The 18747-nt window shown below is 40.3% G+C and overlaps 1 protein-coding gene across 1 annotated transcript in view; it reads right to left on the bottom strand.

Annotated features, from left to right (window-relative positions):
• The window catches only part of MARCHF6 (membrane associated ring-CH-type finger 6), a 123106-nt gene that overhangs the window by 43042 nt on the left and 61317 nt on the right, over nucleotides 1–18747 (bottom strand). The window contains exons 10-18 of the mRNA XM_074945044.1: nucleotides 17620–17671; nucleotides 12175–12233; nucleotides 11454–11534; nucleotides 9227–9295; nucleotides 9055–9129; nucleotides 7514–7648; nucleotides 6867–6986; nucleotides 5412–5512; nucleotides 2737–2874 (exon numbers count right to left, since the gene is read on the bottom strand). Coding sequence (XP_074801145.1) covers nucleotides 2737–2874; nucleotides 5412–5512; nucleotides 6867–6986; nucleotides 7514–7648; nucleotides 9055–9129; nucleotides 9227–9295; nucleotides 11454–11534; nucleotides 12175–12233; nucleotides 17620–17671 — 830 coding nt within the window. The remainder of the gene's footprint in view (nucleotides 1–2736; nucleotides 2875–5411; nucleotides 5513–6866; nucleotides 6987–7513; nucleotides 7649–9054; nucleotides 9130–9226; nucleotides 9296–11453; nucleotides 11535–12174; nucleotides 12234–17619; nucleotides 17672–18747) is intronic.

Raw genomic sequence — 18747 nt, forward strand, 5'->3', positions numbered from 1 at the left:
GTCAAACCTGCTGACTCTGAGAGGGGGCTTGGTGTACAATGGAGGACGACAACAGGCGCCTACTGGTGTAACGGGGTTCTTTCTGGGCAAATATTCTGGCTGACAATTGTGCGAATAAGACTGTGTTCTTTGTCTTCGTGGGAGCTGATCCCAGAAGGGCTTGCAGTATAGCGTGGGGTAGTACATCCCTAGAGATCTCAGAATTGCCTTCAAATCTTTGACAGAAAGGAGTGCTTGATCAGTCCAACTGCTAAAGAGCTTCATGCCCTGAATGGTAGGTCCTCTTGCATAACCTGGACTTCTTTTGGAATCCCAGACATTTATACCCAGGAGGCGCAGGGCATTTGGACTACTGTAGCTATGAATCAAGTGGTCATATCTGACTCATCCACTGTGGCTTGCAGCAATGTTCTTATTACTACTTGCCCCTTCCTTGATAGGATGGTCTCAGCTCTTCCTTACAATCTTGAAGGAGCCTCAATAGGAATGGGGTCACCCTCGCCCACATCAGAAAACTATTTTGCCAACAGGGCCAGTAGCTTCCTGTGAGGAACTGGAGGGAGGTCTGATGAGTAAGCCTTTTGGCCAAAGTAGTTCCGTTTCCTGGGAGTGAGGGGGGTGTCCTTATCTGTGGTGGATCTAGTCTTTTCCTGGACCGCAGACACCGCAAGCGACTCTGGCGTCTGATGCTTAGAAGAAAGTTCAAAGCCTTTGGATGGAACTTGATAACACTTTTATACTCAGTCTGAAGAAGGGGAAAGCAAGGCTGAGGTGTGCCACAATCCTTTTGTTGGGTCCAATATACAATGATTAGCACATTCCCAGTTGGGACTGAGGATATTGAACAGAGAACAAACCTAAGATCATGGTCGTCTCAAAGTCCAAGATTTCAGCAAGCTATCCTCAAGAGCAGGTCTGGAAGGCCCTAAAGTTACTGATAGCTGGTGTTGGGTCGAGGCAACAGCCTCATCTGGAAAAGAGGAGATTTAGGTGGGGAGGGCAATTGGAGTGTTTCCTGAGCCATTACCTCACAAGGACACTTCTCCGGTCCTGTGACAGGGATCTGGCTATTGATGCCAGATGATGAGTGAGACCTTTTTTTCCCCAGACACATATGATAGGGCTCCAGTCTGGGAAGGTGGGCCCAAACAGGGCCATAAAAGTAAATTGTACAGTTATCGCCAGGATGTGATTGGCATGTCCACTGTCAGCTGTGCGTCAGTGCCTGATACGGGGCACTTCCAGAGCTCCCCTTAATGTACTGTTCTGGTCCGGTCCCATGCTTGAAGTCAGGGAGGAGTGGCTTGGACATGGCAAGGAGAAATACATCTCCAGGAACAGCAGTGCCATTAGATGTGGGACCAGTGCCGATTCTGTTGGTGCCAAAACAAGCAGCAAAGGCAGTTCCTCGAAGGCGTTTTGATATTGGGAAAGGCTCATTGTTGACGCCAGCATCTCCTGAGTCTTTCACATCCCTCAACGCTAAGGAAGACTTGGAAGACCTGCCTTTGGAGGAATGCTATGGGTCCTTCTCATGGAATGAGCTTGCTGCATGCTGTGAGCTGTGCTTATGCATGGTGAGGGTATGGTGCTTGGCATCCAAAGTGGGTGTTAGGTCTCTTTGCCCCAGAGTTGGTACTGATGCACATGGCACTGAACGATCATGGTGCCAGTTCCACTGGTCTTGGTCCCTTTTTAGATTTCTGCCTACTAGAACCAGAGGCATGGTGTCTGGTTACCAGAACGCTTACCGTAGATATCCTCCAAGCTAGAGACAAGGAGGCTGTCTCTTCTCCAAGATCATATAAGACCTTTAAAGATTGAAATTAAGTCTCTTGAAGCAAACACACATCTCTCAGTTTTCAGATGTGTGACAAGAAATGGCAGATGAAGCACTTGTTGGGTGATGTGCTCTTCCAAGGCAGAAAAAACACCTGGTGAGACCACTGATTAAGAACATATAACTATTGCACAATGAACAAGATTTAAACCCTGTGGGTTTACAATAGGCCATACTGGCAGTCGGTGTGAAGTGCCTCGCCCTTCTGTATGGAGAGGCTGTGTAGCAGAGTCTCTTCGTACTTTTTTCTGTACACGAGCAATGAAAGAGAAGAAGTGAAACGGTATTTCTTCACAAAAGGGTTGAGATTGAAGATCAAAAAACCTATAGCCCATAGGACACTGTCCAAGTTCCATCTCTGTCACGGGTGGTAAGAGAACTATGGGAGGGTCACAGCCACTCCAACTTTTATGCCCTCACACAGGAGGGTTTTCAGGAGTGGATTTATTTATATTTTTTGCATGGATTTAATAGCACCAGAGATGTACATGTTAATTTTGCTCATATTTTCCAAAGAGTCTGTGGAAGAAGAAAGTAACAAAAATTTCATTCTGAAAAGATAAACATAATGGAAAGCAAAATATAGAAACAGGGACAACAGAAATTGCTATTCAGACACAGCTATACCATTTTTTGCCAAGTGAAAGTTGTATTAGCGCAGCAAATATAATTTATTTGCAAAGGCATATTCTGAAGTTGCAGTGCATATTCAAGGATTCGCTGTACAATAATTTGTTCTATACAAATGTTCATGTATCTCTGCTATGCACACATTTATGTATCAAGTAATTCATAACGCTCCAGTTACGGTATCTAGCCAAAGAATAAATTTCTTCCACATTAAAAAGGCTAAAGTGACACAAGCCACATAACTGATATTGGCTGTTTACACTTACAGCAAGTACCCAGCCGTAACAGTCCATGCTCGTACAAGACCTTTCAACCACTGTCTCGTGTGTCCTTGTTCAAGCAGAGCTGGCAGCACCACCTGAAGCAAAAGCAGCTCCAGAGAAAGTTCACTCACTGGAGCATCACTAGAAACAATGGGAAAGAACAAGAAGGCAAACACATAAGGACTATTCTCTAACATTTTATGAATTTCCTACAAACATTTTAACAAACCAAGACTATTATAACCAAATATCTGACCAAACTAACAGTAAAGGCTAAGTAGGATTCCATCACAGGCAATTCTTAGACTTTAATAGCTAAGATTTTTTTTTTTGCATATGTTTCTGAGCACTGGGGAAGAATTTAGTAGTGTTTAGGAATTTAATGTGAACAGAGAGCTTTATGAAAAGTCTTTAGGAAAGCTATCTTCCGTTATCTGAAAAGGCGAGGTTTAGATTTTGACTTGTTCCTTTTATAAGTTAAGAGCAGTATCACTGAAGCCAAATTATTGTTTTACTTGAAAAACAGAGGAAAAATTTTGCATTGATATTTACAATAAAGATCAAACCATGGACATCCTTTCATTCCTGAAGTATTCCTAAAAACAGTGTAAAAACAAAAAAAAATAGGGCTGTCAAGCGCTTAAAAAAATTAACTGCACTTTAAAATTAATCGCGATTAATCGCGCTGTTAATAACAGAATACCATTTATTTAAATATTTGTGGATGTTTACTACATTTTCAAATATATTGATTTCAAATACATCACAGAATACCAAGTGTACAATGCTCACTTTATATTTATTTTTATAACAAATATTTGCACCGTAAAAAACAAACAGTATTTTTCAATTGACCTAATATAAGTACTGTAGTGCAATCTCTTATCATGAAAGTTGAACTTACAAATGTAGAATTATGTACAAAAAACCCCTGCATTCAAAAATAAAACAATGTAAAACTTTAGTGCCTGCAAGTCCACTCAGTCCTACTTCTTGTTCAGCCAATCAAGTGTGTTTACATTTGCAGGAGATAATGCTGCCCAGAGGACGTGTCCATGCTGATGACGGGTTCTGCTTCACAATGATCCAAAGCAGAGTGGATGACGCATGTTCACTTTTATCGTCTGAGTCAGATGCCACCAGCAGAAGGTTGATTTTCTTTTTGGTGGTTCAGGTTTTATAGTTTCTGCATCTGAGTGTTACTCTTTTAAGACTTCTGAAAGGATGCTCCATGCCTCATCCCTCTCAGATTTTGGACGGCACTTCAGATTCTTAAACCTTGGGTTGAGTGCTGTACCTATTTTTAGAAATCTCACATTGGTACCTTCTTTGCATTTTGTCAAATCTGCTGTGAAAGTGTTCTTAAAACGAACATGTGTTGGGACATCATCCGAGACTGCTATAACATGAAATATATGGCAGAATGTGGCTAAAACAGAACAGGAGACATACAATTCTCCCCCAAGGAGTTCAGTCACAAATGTAATTAACACTTTTTTTTTTTTTTTTAAACAAACATTATCAGCATGGAAGCTGTCCTCTGGAATGGTGGCTGAAGCATGAAGGGACATACGAATGTTTAGCATATCTGGAATGTAAATACCTTGCAATGCTGGATACAAAAGTGCCATGCAAAAGCCTGTTCTCACTTTCAGGTGACATTATAAATAAGAAGCAGGCTCCATTATCTCCCGTAAATGTAAACAAACTTGTTTGTCTTAGCGATTGGCTGAACAAGAAGTAGGACTGAATGGACTTGCAGGCTCTAAAGTTTTACATAACTGCATTCAAAAACAAAACAATGTAACAAAAAAAATCTACATTTGCAAGTTACACTTTCAGGATTAAGAGATTGCATTACAGTACTTGTATGAGCTGAATTGAAAAATAAGATTTCTTTTGTTGATCATTTTTACAGTGCAAATATTTGTAATAAAAATAATATAAAATGAGCAGTGTACACTTTGTATTCTGTGTTGTAATAGAAATCAATATATTTGAAAATGAAGAAAAACATCAAAAATATTTAATAAATTTTAATTGGTATTCTATTGTTTAACAGTGTGATTAATTTGTGAGTTAACTGCAATTTATCGACAGCCCTAACACACACCGCTCACAGCATAATGATAACCTATGGGGTAAAATTAATAATTTGTTCAACTTTTACATGCCTGAATCACTGTGGAAAATCAATGCATAAAAAGGCAAACTTTTTATTTGTCAAAAATGTACTATTGTACTTGGCATACTCTGACATTTAACTTTGCTAGAGCCGATTAAAATTTGTGTTATGTTGTTCATTTTCAACAAAGATACTAAATGCAATGTCAAAGTAATGGTGAAAGTGGTACAATTATGCCATGTCTACACTAGCATTTATGTTGGCAAAACTTTTATCGCTCAGGGGTGTGAAAAAACCCTGAGAGATATAAGTTTTGCCAGCATAAGCGCTCTCCAGCCGACGCAGCTACTGCCACTCGTTGAGCTGTTTTATTATGTCAATGGACATAACACGCAGCTACACGAGCACTCTTATAGAGGCACAGTTGTATTGGTACAGCTGTGCTGCTGTAAACTTGTAAGTGTAGACATGGCCTTAGAGAGGTACACAATGAGGATTCTGTCTAATCACAGGGAGACCAAAAACATCTTTCAGAATGAAAATAAAAACGTACCTGTAGAGCATGACATTATATGGAAGAAAATTAGGCAACAGATACTTAATAATACGTATAGGAAGCCAAAGCATGAGCAGGACAATTGACCCAAAGACGATCTGCAACAAGAAAATTACAAATGCATATTGTATCTACAAAACTCACGAGGCCTTATTTTTATATGGATGGGCCAATGAAGATGTATACCATCTCCAAAGGTTTTGAATGAAAAAATTGTATGAACAAAGGCTCATGATTAAATTAAAACCTGTTCCTCTCAAATTTTGGTAGTCTATGTTCCATAAAAGGAAATAAATGTGTAAACTAGAAGAGAGAGTTGTTTAATCTCTGAATATATAAGCTGTAACTGACCATCATTCATGGGGCCCAAGGTCCCACTGTGAGTCTGATGAAGGTTCTGAAATCATTACAATTCATGCCTTCAGAGAATGATAATTAGCCAAGCGCTTCATTTCTTGATTCACAAGGCAAAAACCAACTCCATTACATTCTGCTAACCCATGCATTTGAGACCTTTAAAAAGAACTATATGTTGGATTAAGTTTGGGTCATTTTATGTGGCACATACATCCCTGATGCAACCAACGCAGTGTGGTTATAAGATGACAAAAGGGAAATACATCCTGCTATTTTCTAGAGTCCTGAGCATGACTGACCAGCACTCCTCTCTTTAGCTTAAGTGAGCAGGAGATGGCAGGGAGAAGGTCTTACCCTCAGAGCGTATGCTGCGCACCACTAGGGTGATCCAACAAGGTACAGAGGATGTTGATGTGTTAACAGTATATCAACATCACAGTATCCCATGCAGCAGTCTGTTTCAAAGGTATGCAGTCTTCAGGGCCTGTATTTGCAAAACCTGTGCCAAAGCAGGCCATCTGAGATTTTGCCTTAAAGGCCTTCCAGACAGACATCAGGGTGAACATCTGAAAAATGCTTGGGGAGGCCAGGAAAGACTGTAGATGTTTCCCCAGGAATTCAACAGCCTGCAGCTACATCTTGTAGTAGATACCACTGCCCAGGCTGTCATGGTCCACCCCAAGACAGACCAGAAACATGAATGAGACCTATCTCTACTGATCTGGTTGAACTGGGACCCAGAATGTTTGTTGCAATAAATGGCTTAGACCAGCACCGTGACCTCAAGGGATCTCCTCCACCATCCATAGTAATAAAATAACTGTTGGCTAGTGATACAAGCAGTCATTGTGGTTTTTTTCACAAGGGGAAGATTTGTGATTGTGCTAGACCCAAAAATTTTAAAACTTTTACAACTAACACTTCTGAAGAAGTAAACTTCAGTTTTATTTGAGTAACTAAAGAATGAACACACATTAAAAAAGAAAGTTAAACATGCTAATATTCAAAACATCAAAGAGGCTAGCACTGTATTTGCAACAACAAGAAAGAAATGAATATAAATTATTCAAGGACAAGTCTGAAAAAAGTCCTTACCACTGATAAAATAAACCTCCTGAGATGTCTATAGATTGGCAAGTGAATCATTTCCTGAACTGGATTAAAATCCGGATCATTCAAATTCCTCAGAAACCACAGGACACCTGGTCTCAGTACCTGAAACAGGTATTTAGATTTGTGTTTTAAAAGACAAAAATGCAAGCAACATAATTATTAGCATGTTGTCTAATTAACAGAGTTAGATTTCTGTTGGAAAAAAGGTGTTAGAAGCAACTAGGCTGTGAGATATAAATATGAAGAACTTTTCAATACAAGAGTCAACAATGAGAGGTACAGAAGGACACTGCAGAGCATTACTTCTAGGCCACAGTGGAAACATTTTAACTAAAAATCTTTACTTTCAAATACATTTCAGTTTACAGATACTAAGAAGTATTTAAACAAAAGCAGCATCCATATTAAAAACTCCCTTGCATGCAATCGGCTAGCATCCTAAGGGTGTTCCCATATTCACTTGTAGCCAGCATGATTGTTCAATTTTTAAGGCAGAAAAATTTTGAAGTCTAATATGTATTAAAAGCATCATAACAGAAACACACAGATGGGGAAGAGCTAATGAACTCTTCAGTACATAAAGTTGTTCAAATATATTTTATAATCCCCTCACCTGAATAAGAACTTACCTCTCTCAGTAAGAGAATGAAAGATGCAAAGTAAAAGACGTAAACCATTCCCACTAACCAGTGTAGGAACATTGTGGTACCAGGGGCAGACTGAAAGCTCAACTCTCTGTCTTTCAAAGTAGCATCAAACATTTCCTATACAAAAAAGTACATAGGATCAACAATGTTTACCAAATACTCTTTCTTGGTTACCCATTTAATTTACCCCAATTTGTATCTAGCAAATAGGGTTAAATTGGATTATATATTACATTTAAATAATCTCAACCTGTTGCAAAACTATAAATATTTAGAGGAGCATTCAATAAAACAAAAACGTCTATTTAAGTCATAAGTTCCTTCTGCCACTGAAAACTACATAGTTCTTACAACATACTTATAGCACTGACACGGGAGATGGCAAATAGTGACAAATTTCTCTGCTCCACATAGTTTTAAGAATGGGAAGGAAACTAAAACAAGGAAAACACTAACATTTAATATGTAACATTACAAAGCATATTAGCATGAGCATATCAGCTCATACTAAACTGTACTGTACATTTATTCTCATTAGAAATAGGGTATCTTATTAATGCAGAGAGCAAAAATGGTTGCTTTTTCCCATATAAGCATTTAATAGTAATCTCCTATATTAGCTTTTGGGGAAGTGACATTTTAAAAGTTATGATAATTTCCCCTTCCTTTCCCCCGCACTCCCTAGACCAAGGGTCCTCAATCTTTTTCTTTGTGAGTCTCCCTCCCAACATGATATAAAAAGTCCACCTGTGCCACAAAAACTGGTTTTCTGCATATCCAGTACATTAAAAGCCACTGGCATTCAGGGGTAGCATGCAGGGCAATTGCCCAGGGCTTCATGGCACTGGAAGACCCGTGAAGCTAAGCTGCTCAGGCTTTGGCTTCAGCCCCAGGTGATGGGGCTCAAGCTTTGGCTTTCTGCCCTGGGCCCCAGCAAGTCTAATGCCGGCCCCTCTCTAGTTTATTTTAGTGGACCCCCTGAAACCTGCTCGCGGGCCCCCAGGGGGTCACGAATCCCTGGTTGAGAACCACTGCCCTGGACTACAATAAAAATAGTGTCTCTCATATGGCATTCAATACACAGAAGGAAAAATTCATAGCAATGCCATAAGATGAACCATGCATGAATTTCCCCATAATAGCCAAATAAAGAAAAAACTCAGTCATGGAGTTGCCGGTAAGACATTTAGCATACCAGAGAAGTTAGTTACAAAACACTCTGAAAAGTAACTGTTCCAAAAAGTGTAATGATGGGGTTTTTTTTTGCTCTGTTTTAAAAGTAGATTGTAGACTTTAATTGCCTTAAATACAGGAACATGGACTTTGTATTGCACCACGCCTTAGGACAAACTACCTTTGATCTCTGAAACAATGAAAGTATAAATAAAAAAAAAGTGAAGAGATGCATTTTCTGCAAGTCCAGTTTATATCAATTTTTTTTTCTCCAGGGCAAAAGAACTTTCCCCTCAGAAAACAACAACAGTGTAAGACTTGGCCTACATTCCAATAATTTTTGTTCTTACCAAGGAGCATATATCCAGCCACCAGCCACAGATAAGGGGGAACACACCAATTTCTACAACCACTAATAAGGAAACCTTCAGGGAAAAGGAAAAAAAATTACTCAGTAACTAGGAATAAATCACTAATGAAATTACAGTTGAATATCTTTTGCTTTCAGAAGACTATAATTACCTTAACAACAATATAGCAGACTCCCAATAAGCGACGTGATCTCTGGAATTTTACAAGCGCTGCCAAACCCTACATACTCTGGTCAAGGAAATATACTAAATGAAATGTTGTAACAGGACCAGAAGAGTTATGATACAATTCATATGAGCAACTGTGCAATCTAGCTTTTATAGCAGGAAATTCTGGAAGAGTCAAGCACTAATGTGAAAGTGTGAATACTATTGTTGGGGTTCTAATCTTTCAAAAGTGACAATGATTTTGGGTGCCTAATTTGAAACACCTTAAAGGGACCTGCTTGTCAAAGTGCTAAGCACCCATCCTCTGAAAATCAAGCCCTCTTTCAAAGGCATCTGAAGTTGGGGACTGAAAATTGAGATGCCAGAAATCACTTTAGAAAAAATTTATGCAGGAATATTTACCAAGAGTTTAACAGTGCAGTTACAACTCTAGAGGTCTAATGTAATATGCATTTTAATGGGGTCTGAGAGAAATTCTCATCTCTTCACAGCAAAGCTAGAGTGTGTGTGTGTTTGTTATTTTTTGGAAAATTTAGTCCCAGCATTTTAAAAGTATTTAGGTGTTGTGGTGCTCAGGATTGCAATGCTTAAGTGATTTAGGAGCCTAAATCTAATTTTTTAAAGGGATTTAGACACTTAGGAGCTTAAATTCTATTGACTGTCAAAAATGAGATTTAGACTCCTAAATCATTTACATGTTGCAACCCTAAGCACAATGCCTAAATATCTTTAAAATCCTGGATCACAGTCTCCTTTTAATAGGCCAGAGGATCTCAAGAGAGACATGGCATCAAATATTTTACTATGTTTTTACAGTGCCTATCACAACAAGGCCCAACCTGACTGTGGCCTTTAAGTGCAATTGAAATATAAAGTGTTAAATAGCGAATAAATTTACTCCTTCAAACAGAAATCAATTTAATCTTTTTAAAGCATACACAGTTTTGTCTGTGACCAAGTCTCCTCAGACTTTCAAAACTTTAAGATAGTGGTAACAGTAACTTCAATCTCTCCAGCGCAGCACAGTGAATTGCTGCCCAAGAGCAATCCAAGTTGCACAAAGCTCAGAATGCTACTGGCCTGGTGCAGAAACCAAGGAAGACATACTAAGGGTATGTCTATACTGCAGTCAGGAGGTGTGACTGCAGGAAAGCTACCTCAAACAATAATAGCAGTGTGGTTATGGCAGCATGGATAACAGCACAGACTAGCCCTCCAAGTATGTACCCAAAGGGTCAGATGGGCTTGTACTCTGGCGGCTAGCTCACGAGACCGTATTCACACTACTATTTCTAGCATGCTGGTTCAAGCAGAGGTAGCACGTCTGAATACCCACACTGGCTAAACATACCCTGAGAAGCTGCCTGAAACAGGAGAACTGATGTAGATGAGCTTCCCACCCCATGTGGCACAAATCCTAGTTATTATTCTGTATGCCTATTTCTATCTCTGCTGCAGCTGTGTAGCCCACAGGAAGCCTACGTGTGGAGAGAAATGGATGGCTCCATACCTGTCTATTAGGCTAGATCACAAAAATTATAATTGCAAGCCTTACCAGATCACAGGGGCACTCTTACCCTCCCAATCATGACTTCATTTCCGCAAAGCTTTTAAGCACATTTCTCAAGTTCAACGTTGAGTGCAGTCCCTAAAACTGCTGAAAATTCTTTCTGGACTATTATGGTGTATGGGGAACAAGGGACACCCTTTAGTATTTTAGTGGCTAGAGAAGAGAGCGGAAATATTTGTACCACATTTTCGCTTTTCTTTGGCTGACCGCCAGAAAGGGATCTGCCATGCAGGAAGAAAGCAATGCATTCCATCTATGGCCTTGTGAAATTTTATCCTGATTAGCTGACAGGCAACTGGGGAAGAAGTTGATTCCATGTTAAGGCCTCTCCAGCGTCATTCCCATAAAACAGACTACCACATGTGGAACACTGGGCTGAATGAAGTCTCACAGCTGTTATTGTTCTGAATACGCAGCCTGTTTTGAAATTAGGTCTGGATGGTCAAATCCCTATTAAACAGATTTTATCCAAAATTTTACCCCAAACAGCCCTCTTTTCTTTGTTTCATCATAAGAACAAAGCGAAAAGAGAAAGAAAGTGCTCCTGCTTCATTTCTAATCCTGATCTCAACTTGGCTAGAGATAATGATCCACAGACAGAATTTAAGACAGAGTCAGGCAACTACTTATGAAAGGATACATGACAAACAATTAGATTTATTGCTAGCAGCACATAGCCAACTATTGTTGTGATTAGGCCTTCAAAGTGAGATGCTTGAACCTGAAAAAGAAAAAGATATTTTACATTCAATTTTAGTTATTCCTCAAAAAGTTCAGTCCTCTTTCAATATTAATGACAGAATCCACTTGGGCAGCTTGGATTTGGAACTACAAGATTCCTAGGCTGCTTTATACTATAACATGAATAGGACAAATATTTAATCAATACACTCTCTTTACTAATCATTTGGCATCCTCAACAAAAACGCGGAAAATAAGTTTCCATCCACTAGAAAAATCAAATAATGGAAAAGCTGCCAGCCTTGCAGGAGGAGCCGCCATATACCCTACTCCTTTTCCTGGCATTCACCAATAGTCATTTCTGAAGCACTACCCCACACGCAATCAAGGAACACCACAATAAAATATATTAGACTTTATAAAAATATAATATAAAAAGCCAAATTCAGTGACCTTACAAAGGGGGAGTCTTAGACAGGGATCACAATAATGAAGTTTGGGAGGAGGGTAAAACAGTTAAAAGCAAAGAAAGGTCCTAGAATGAAGACGTGGACAACTTCCCACGCTGTTCTGTTGTCTTATAGAGTAAAAACCAGGGGTTCCTATAAAACACAGAAATTTTAAGTTGCACAAATTTTTAAGAATTTAAAACATTAAAATTATAAAATAACCATACTTACATATTCCTCAAAACCCAGGCCAACAACAGAGAAGTGGCCAATGTGGTAAGGACAAAAAGCTGGAAAACATGAAGGGGAATGGGGAAAATGATAAAAATTGCTCTATCAAATGCAATGTGAAACTTATACTGAAAAGTGTCTGTTCTGTGAAGTGGCAATTGTTTGAATTTTCACCAGTTTTACAAAGTGCACAAAAAAATAACTATCCATCCAATGTTGTTTTAAAGTTTCGTTATAAAACTTGACATTCTGTAGCACTCAAGATTAATAAATCACATTATAAACTTTTAAGGGGTAAGGTAGCTCAATACTCATTTTTCTGAATTTTTTTAACTTGCAATATTACAAGCAACCTATGATTACTATAACTGAAAAATGGGAACAATGATTTTGTTCCTTCTTCAGCATTTGACAGTGCTCTGAGTCAGCTTTATTTTCTAGTTTCATTCATTAGCTTGACAGAAGTCTTCTACACTGTTAAAGGAATCTGCCTGTATGCTCTTCCCCAACGACTACAGAAGAGTAGAGTTGCTCTTTCATAGATCAGTTGGATGTTACTTTCCCTTTTAAGTAAACATAATTTAAGAATCTGACAATTGAAACTTAAGAATTTAAAGATTTGGGGATTGTCCAGAGAAACACAGTTCCTGCAGGTGTCTGGGAAGGGAGCAAAGAAGCAGATATATCAGTGGGAAGGTAAGACACACTCCAACAAAGGAGTCAGGAAGGGAAGCTTTTAAGAGGTTTGTCATCTTTTCCCAGCTGATTGAACCAAGGATGGTATCTCATTCACAATCCTAAAGATTCCTCCCACCCACTCCAGAAAAGATGGCAATGTTCCCCCTTGGCATCTCTTCTGGCGCTTTCTCCTAGCCCTCAAGGCAGAAAGGGGAAGCAAGAGCTGGAAGCTCTCATTCTCTACCTCTATCCGCTCCACTGTATCAGATGAAGAGAACTGGAGATTGCCTGCCCCTTAATCTGTTCCACATGACCACTTGGAAGATGGGGATGGGAGTCTTTAGTCCCTAGTCCTGTCTATGAGGTCAAAGAGCAGGAGCAGCATGCCTGGCAGAGACTCTTCACTTGTCCAAATCCCTTCCATCGAATCAGTGGCAGTAGGTGATGGCAGTGAGGAAAGATAAGGGAAAGGTACTGAGCGCTTCACTCCTCAGGATCTCTCAGTGTGGCTTAGTGAGCATAAGAGGCTCCCTGTAAAGTCAGGGAGGAAAAAAATCTCCACTTCTCAGGATCTCTCCACAGCAAGAAGGAGAACACGCTGAGAGGAAGCTTCACTCTAGAAGCCCCTATAAAGTCAAAAGACTCAGATTTAGACCTGCTTAAGTTGCAAATAGCAGAAGGGGAGAGGAGAACCACCTTAAAAGTTGGGACCATGGCTCAGGTACAGTTTTCAAAATTACTTTTAGTTTCTTTTTTTACTTTCTTCTTCTTCTTCTTCTTCTTCTTTTTTTTTTTTTTTTTAAACAGACCCAATTTCTGCCTGACAATTCCCCTGGAAACAAAGTGTGAACTCCTCACGATTCCCCTGTGAATAGTCTAGTGATCTGTAAAGGGTGTATACTAAGTCAGAGTTTAAGTAACTTGTTCAAGAACACCCTGCAAGATAGTGGCAGGGTCAGAAATCAAATTCAGGAGTCCTGATTCCCAGTTCCTTGTTTTAGTCACTAGAAAATGCTTCCTATCAAGTTTCCATAGAATGCCATAGCTCAAACTTGACTGAAAGCTGCAATCCCTACTTTCTATTCAGGTGTTTGGAGCATGATGTACTTGTTCTAGTTCAAGTTAATTACAAAGCAGGATTCTCACAGATTGTATATAATTTAAGATACTCATTCCAAACAATTACAGTATCCCTTGACAACTTTAGTTTAGGACTGAAATTTATTTTAAACTGCACTAAATTTATAACTGGGTCATACAGAACTTCATTTCATAGCTCTTAATGGAACGTCACAAATTGTGCTATGTGATTATCAAGTTATTTTTAACCTGTAATTGCCATCAGGAAATTTCTGATTTTCCTAATTCTAGTATGAAACAGAAATTATTTAGATTTGCCAGTTTGTATTCACATATACAACTTAGATGCCATATCTTGTTTACAGCAGGAAGCTAAGTATTGTGTATATTATTACACAGCTTGAAAAAAAATGTAGCCCATACTACAAGTGGGACATTTTCCCTGGCAAGTGTAGGGGCCTAAGCCATCTATTTCTGCACTATGTACAATGTATTTTAAATAATGTTTTCAGTCCTTTGGGTTGCTGAGACAACCTCTCAAAATGCATACCAATTATAAAAGTGCAGTGTTGCCCACATGAATTTACAATCAGGCTCCTGGGACTACCTAAAACTTTGTGACAACAAATTGGGACAATTTCATACTGCGACAAAAAAATTAAAATTCCGCACACAATATTTTACAATTCTGCAAAATTCTGCAAATTTTGTCAATAAATCAATGTGGCTCCAGCATAGCAGTGGGGAGCACAGGCCACCGGCTGCACTGAGTTAGGAGATCACCCTGAAGCTTCCTCCACACCATATACAAGGACTCGGCAATGAGGCTGCACCTGACCCAGACACAGTGCAAGGGCTGGGCCTGCCCCAGAAACTCCCCGAGGCCCTGTCCCCCTGTGCCAGGTGTGGGTGGGCAGGCTCAGCCCAGCAGGATCCAAGTACGGAGGGGCTTAATGTGGGGGGATCCAGGTTTGGGATGAGAGATTTCCTGTGTGGGGCAATCTGGGTGTGGGTAGCTCAGTGGGAGATCTGGATGCACAGGGGCTCGCTGGGGGGTTCCGGGTGAAGGGGCAATGGGACTCTGCAGGGGATCCAGGTGAAGGTGGTTGGGACTCAGTGGGGAGGTCTGGGTGTGGGGAGATGGGGCTCGGCTGGCGGTGGTGTGGGGGGCTCAATGGGGGGGGGGGTCTGGGTGAGTGGGGTTTGATGGGGTGAGGGTCCAGGTGCAGCTGCTTGGGATCAGTAGGGTGCGGGGTCTGGATGTGGGGCGCTCAGAGGGGTTCAGGTGTACGGGGGTAGTGCTTGTCAGGATGAGGGTTTGATGGGCCTGCTTAACGGGGAAGCCCCAGCTGCTGCCAATGGGATGCTGCATTCCAGGCTCCCACTTCCCCCCACAATTGTCCTATCTTCTTTTCTTCCCCATCTCATCCCCCTCCCCCACTGCTCCATGCCTCCTCCTCCCCTCACTCCTACATTCCTCTCCCACTGCCCTATTCCACCCCCATTCCTTCCCTACTGCCTCTTCCCCCCACTCCCCTTCCCTCATTTCCCCCCACCCTCCTTACCCAGCCCCACTGCCAGCACTCACTGTTGCACAGAAAACAGGAAGGCTTCAAGCACACAGATGGGGGCACGACTGGCACTAGGATACAGGAGGCAGCATTCAGCTGCAGAGTCAGCGGAGCTGCAGCCTCCTTCAGCTGGGCAGTGGCACGTAATGCCGTGTGCCCCCCCATGCCTCGCCGCAGTTTGAAGGGGCAATCCCCCCCAAAACAGTGCCCATCGTCGTGTCCCCCCTTGCCCGGACGAGGCTTCCCTTTGCTTCCCTGCTGTTTTCAGGGAATCCCCTGAATGCAGAATCCCCCTAGGAGTAAGAGTTCAGGAGAAACATCATGCTAATGATGCAGGCTGATCATTTTACTACCTGCCACTCATCTTCTCTGGAGGAGCCCTATATCCTCATCTTCCTTATCTGCCTGTGACTAGTGGGTATCTAGTAATTTTTTTAAGCCCCCAAAATACAAATATTTTCACATTAGGTGATTCCCAATAATTTGCACCAAAATATAACAAAGAGGCAAACAGTTTTTGAAACATTTAAGGGTGCAAATCACCCTTTATCAGCAGTGTGAAAACAGAACAAAACAATATTATTCCACTGTACATGACTGTTACTGGAGTCTTCTGCGCCGCACCACTTACTGAGGTAAAAGCATGCAACATACCAAAACAAAGGCTTCTTTACAGATTATAGTGGTCAGGTCCAGACATAATATCCTTTCTATACCGCTAGGTTAATACAATAAAAGTCAGTCAATTGACAGAGTTAATTTTTCTCCACCAAAAAAGGGAGGCAGATAGTAGTTATAGAAGAGCCTATCATCTTTTAAAAAAAAAAAACACACCACACCATACATTTGTGCGCTTCTAGCCAAACCTGCTCCATAGCAGCAATTCTGAGTGTACTGGTTTGGTGCAGGGCTGCTCTGGAGGAAGAAACCCTCCTCCCAGGTACAGAAGTACTAATATAGCTGCTCCCAGACTACTACTGCAGTCTCAAGGCTACAGTATGTGCCATAGCTGCTGCTCCCCTCCTATCCAACTGGGGTATTTGTGGGTCCCTATGACAGCGAATTCATTGATTCCTCTCACACTCTACCCCTAAAGCCCACCATAATACACATCTCCCACCAAAAATACAGTAGTGTTCTGCCAATAATTTAATGAAGTGATCCCACAGATTTTCCTTCCATTAGCCTACGGAACCCCATGTATGATGTCCTTTAACAGAAAAGAGGTAAGAGACTGAGGATTCTGTTCACGCGATCTTCCATTTAAACAAAAATAATCTTAACAACCACCAAGGAGGAAAGCAACGTCATTTAGAAAGCAGACAGATATTAAGGGCACTCCACTGGAAATGTTAGTGTTTTATCCCATGTACACTAAGTATACTGATAGAACAGCACAATCGTCAACCTGAATGGGGGTGAATAAGGCCTTACTGAAAGCCACAGGATAGTCCTCCTGGAGACTTTTTTTTTTTTAAACAATACATGACAACTGTGTGCAGTCTGTGGCACTCCAAAGGAAAAATATATATATGCCCTTCAGAAATGATTTTATGAGCCTCAGAGACAAAAGGTATCATTTGAAGGGTCATTTAGCAATATCTAGGGAAGAATGAAAGCAGGGAAATTATATCCCATCTGTCCCCACAATTTTTGGGGGAACTTCATAAAGTAACTCCCAGAAATTCCCTCCTGAATATTATTTCACAAATATATAGTTCTCAGCTCTAACTAACGGCAATAAAGCTTAGGCAACAGCTCAGACTTTTAAAAACCAAATCCAAAAAAATTACTTTCAGTAACAAAATAAAAAGGAAAAAATATCTGTCTTGGATGCAATACATGCCACCTTGGGAACTAAAATTACACAATAAGATGCAAGCAATCCACTAAGGTCTGCTCATATCCATGTGTTTGCAGGATCTGTGTAATACTATCAGTAAGAAAGGTTTATTATTCACATTTAATTATTCACTTCTTATTCTGGTTCAGTTTTTAAAAAAATCAGAGTCACTTTGGTTTTTCTCTGAGAATAAAAGTGGTCTAAAAACTAATTTTTATCAAGCAGTCACGAGAAAAAGCTAATTTTGAAATAAGAACAAATAATAATACGTACCAAACACAAGTATGAACAGTGTGTTTAAAGACACCACCCAGAAGACATGTTCCTGGGGAAGGAAGTAAAACATATTTCAGTAAAAGCAGAGTATAAAAACATATAAATCACACAATAAGCAAATAACTGCACCTGAGTTCTTAGGGGAAGAATGAATAATAATGAGCTAAGTTGCAAGCTTAGAATTTTCTAAATTTCAGCCCCAAAATGAACGTGAATGTTGTGAGTAGAAATGGTGGCTATAATGGAAATTCTTTGTGGCTAGGGTAAGGAAGGGTGTTTTGCAGATAATCTACCCAGGTCTGTAAATATAAATGGCAAGAGTTATACTACTTTTTATGCTTACTTTAAAAGTACATAGAATTTGTATTTTCAGAAAAAGAGGAAAATTATTTCAGGTTTAATTTGCAAAGGGATTCTTGTTTCTTACTTTGGTTAATAATAGCAAGTGTTTGCTTGTGATTGCTATAGTTAAAGGGACACAGGTGGCTATATTTATGTTATAAACAAAACCTGTTTATCTAAGTTACTAATAACATGGTACTCTATTAACAGTGATTTTTAAAAAAACATTGAGTGTACTTGTCCGTCTGTTCTTTATGTACTACTTGTATTCCTCTCAGCTAGGATAATGAAAACTAGTATAGTCAATCTCAGGTTTAGTGGTGCAATGCCTGGATTTTAAAACGTGCAGAGGAATGCTTCTTGTTTAAAAACTGTTGTCTGGAATGTGGATGTTTGAGTTGAAACATTTTTATTGATCATAAAACAAAAACTTGTTTTTACAAAATCTAAACTTTGGGGCAACTTTAAGTTTACAACAGCTACTTAGGCCCTTTTGAAAATTGTACAATTCGTAAATTTTGAAAATGGAGGACCCACTACAGCGGTATCTGATTGCCACAAAAAATTAAAAAAATTAAATCATCGATGTGAATCAAGTTTATCATAAAGTAAGAAAAACTGTTTAAAGCAGAGATGGGCAAACTACGGCCTGTGGGACTGTCCTGCCCGGCCCCTGAGCTCCCGGACGGGGAGGCTAGCCCACGGCCCCTCCCCTGCTGTCCCCCCTCCCCCACAGCCACGCCACCACGCGGCTTGCACCTGCCCACCTCCCAGGCTTTCAAA

This window comes from Natator depressus, chromosome 2 (assembly GCF_965152275.1).
Source record: "Natator depressus isolate rNatDep1 chromosome 2, rNatDep2.hap1, whole genome shotgun sequence".
Lineage (NCBI taxonomy): Eukaryota > Metazoa > Chordata > Testudines > Cheloniidae > Natator > Natator depressus.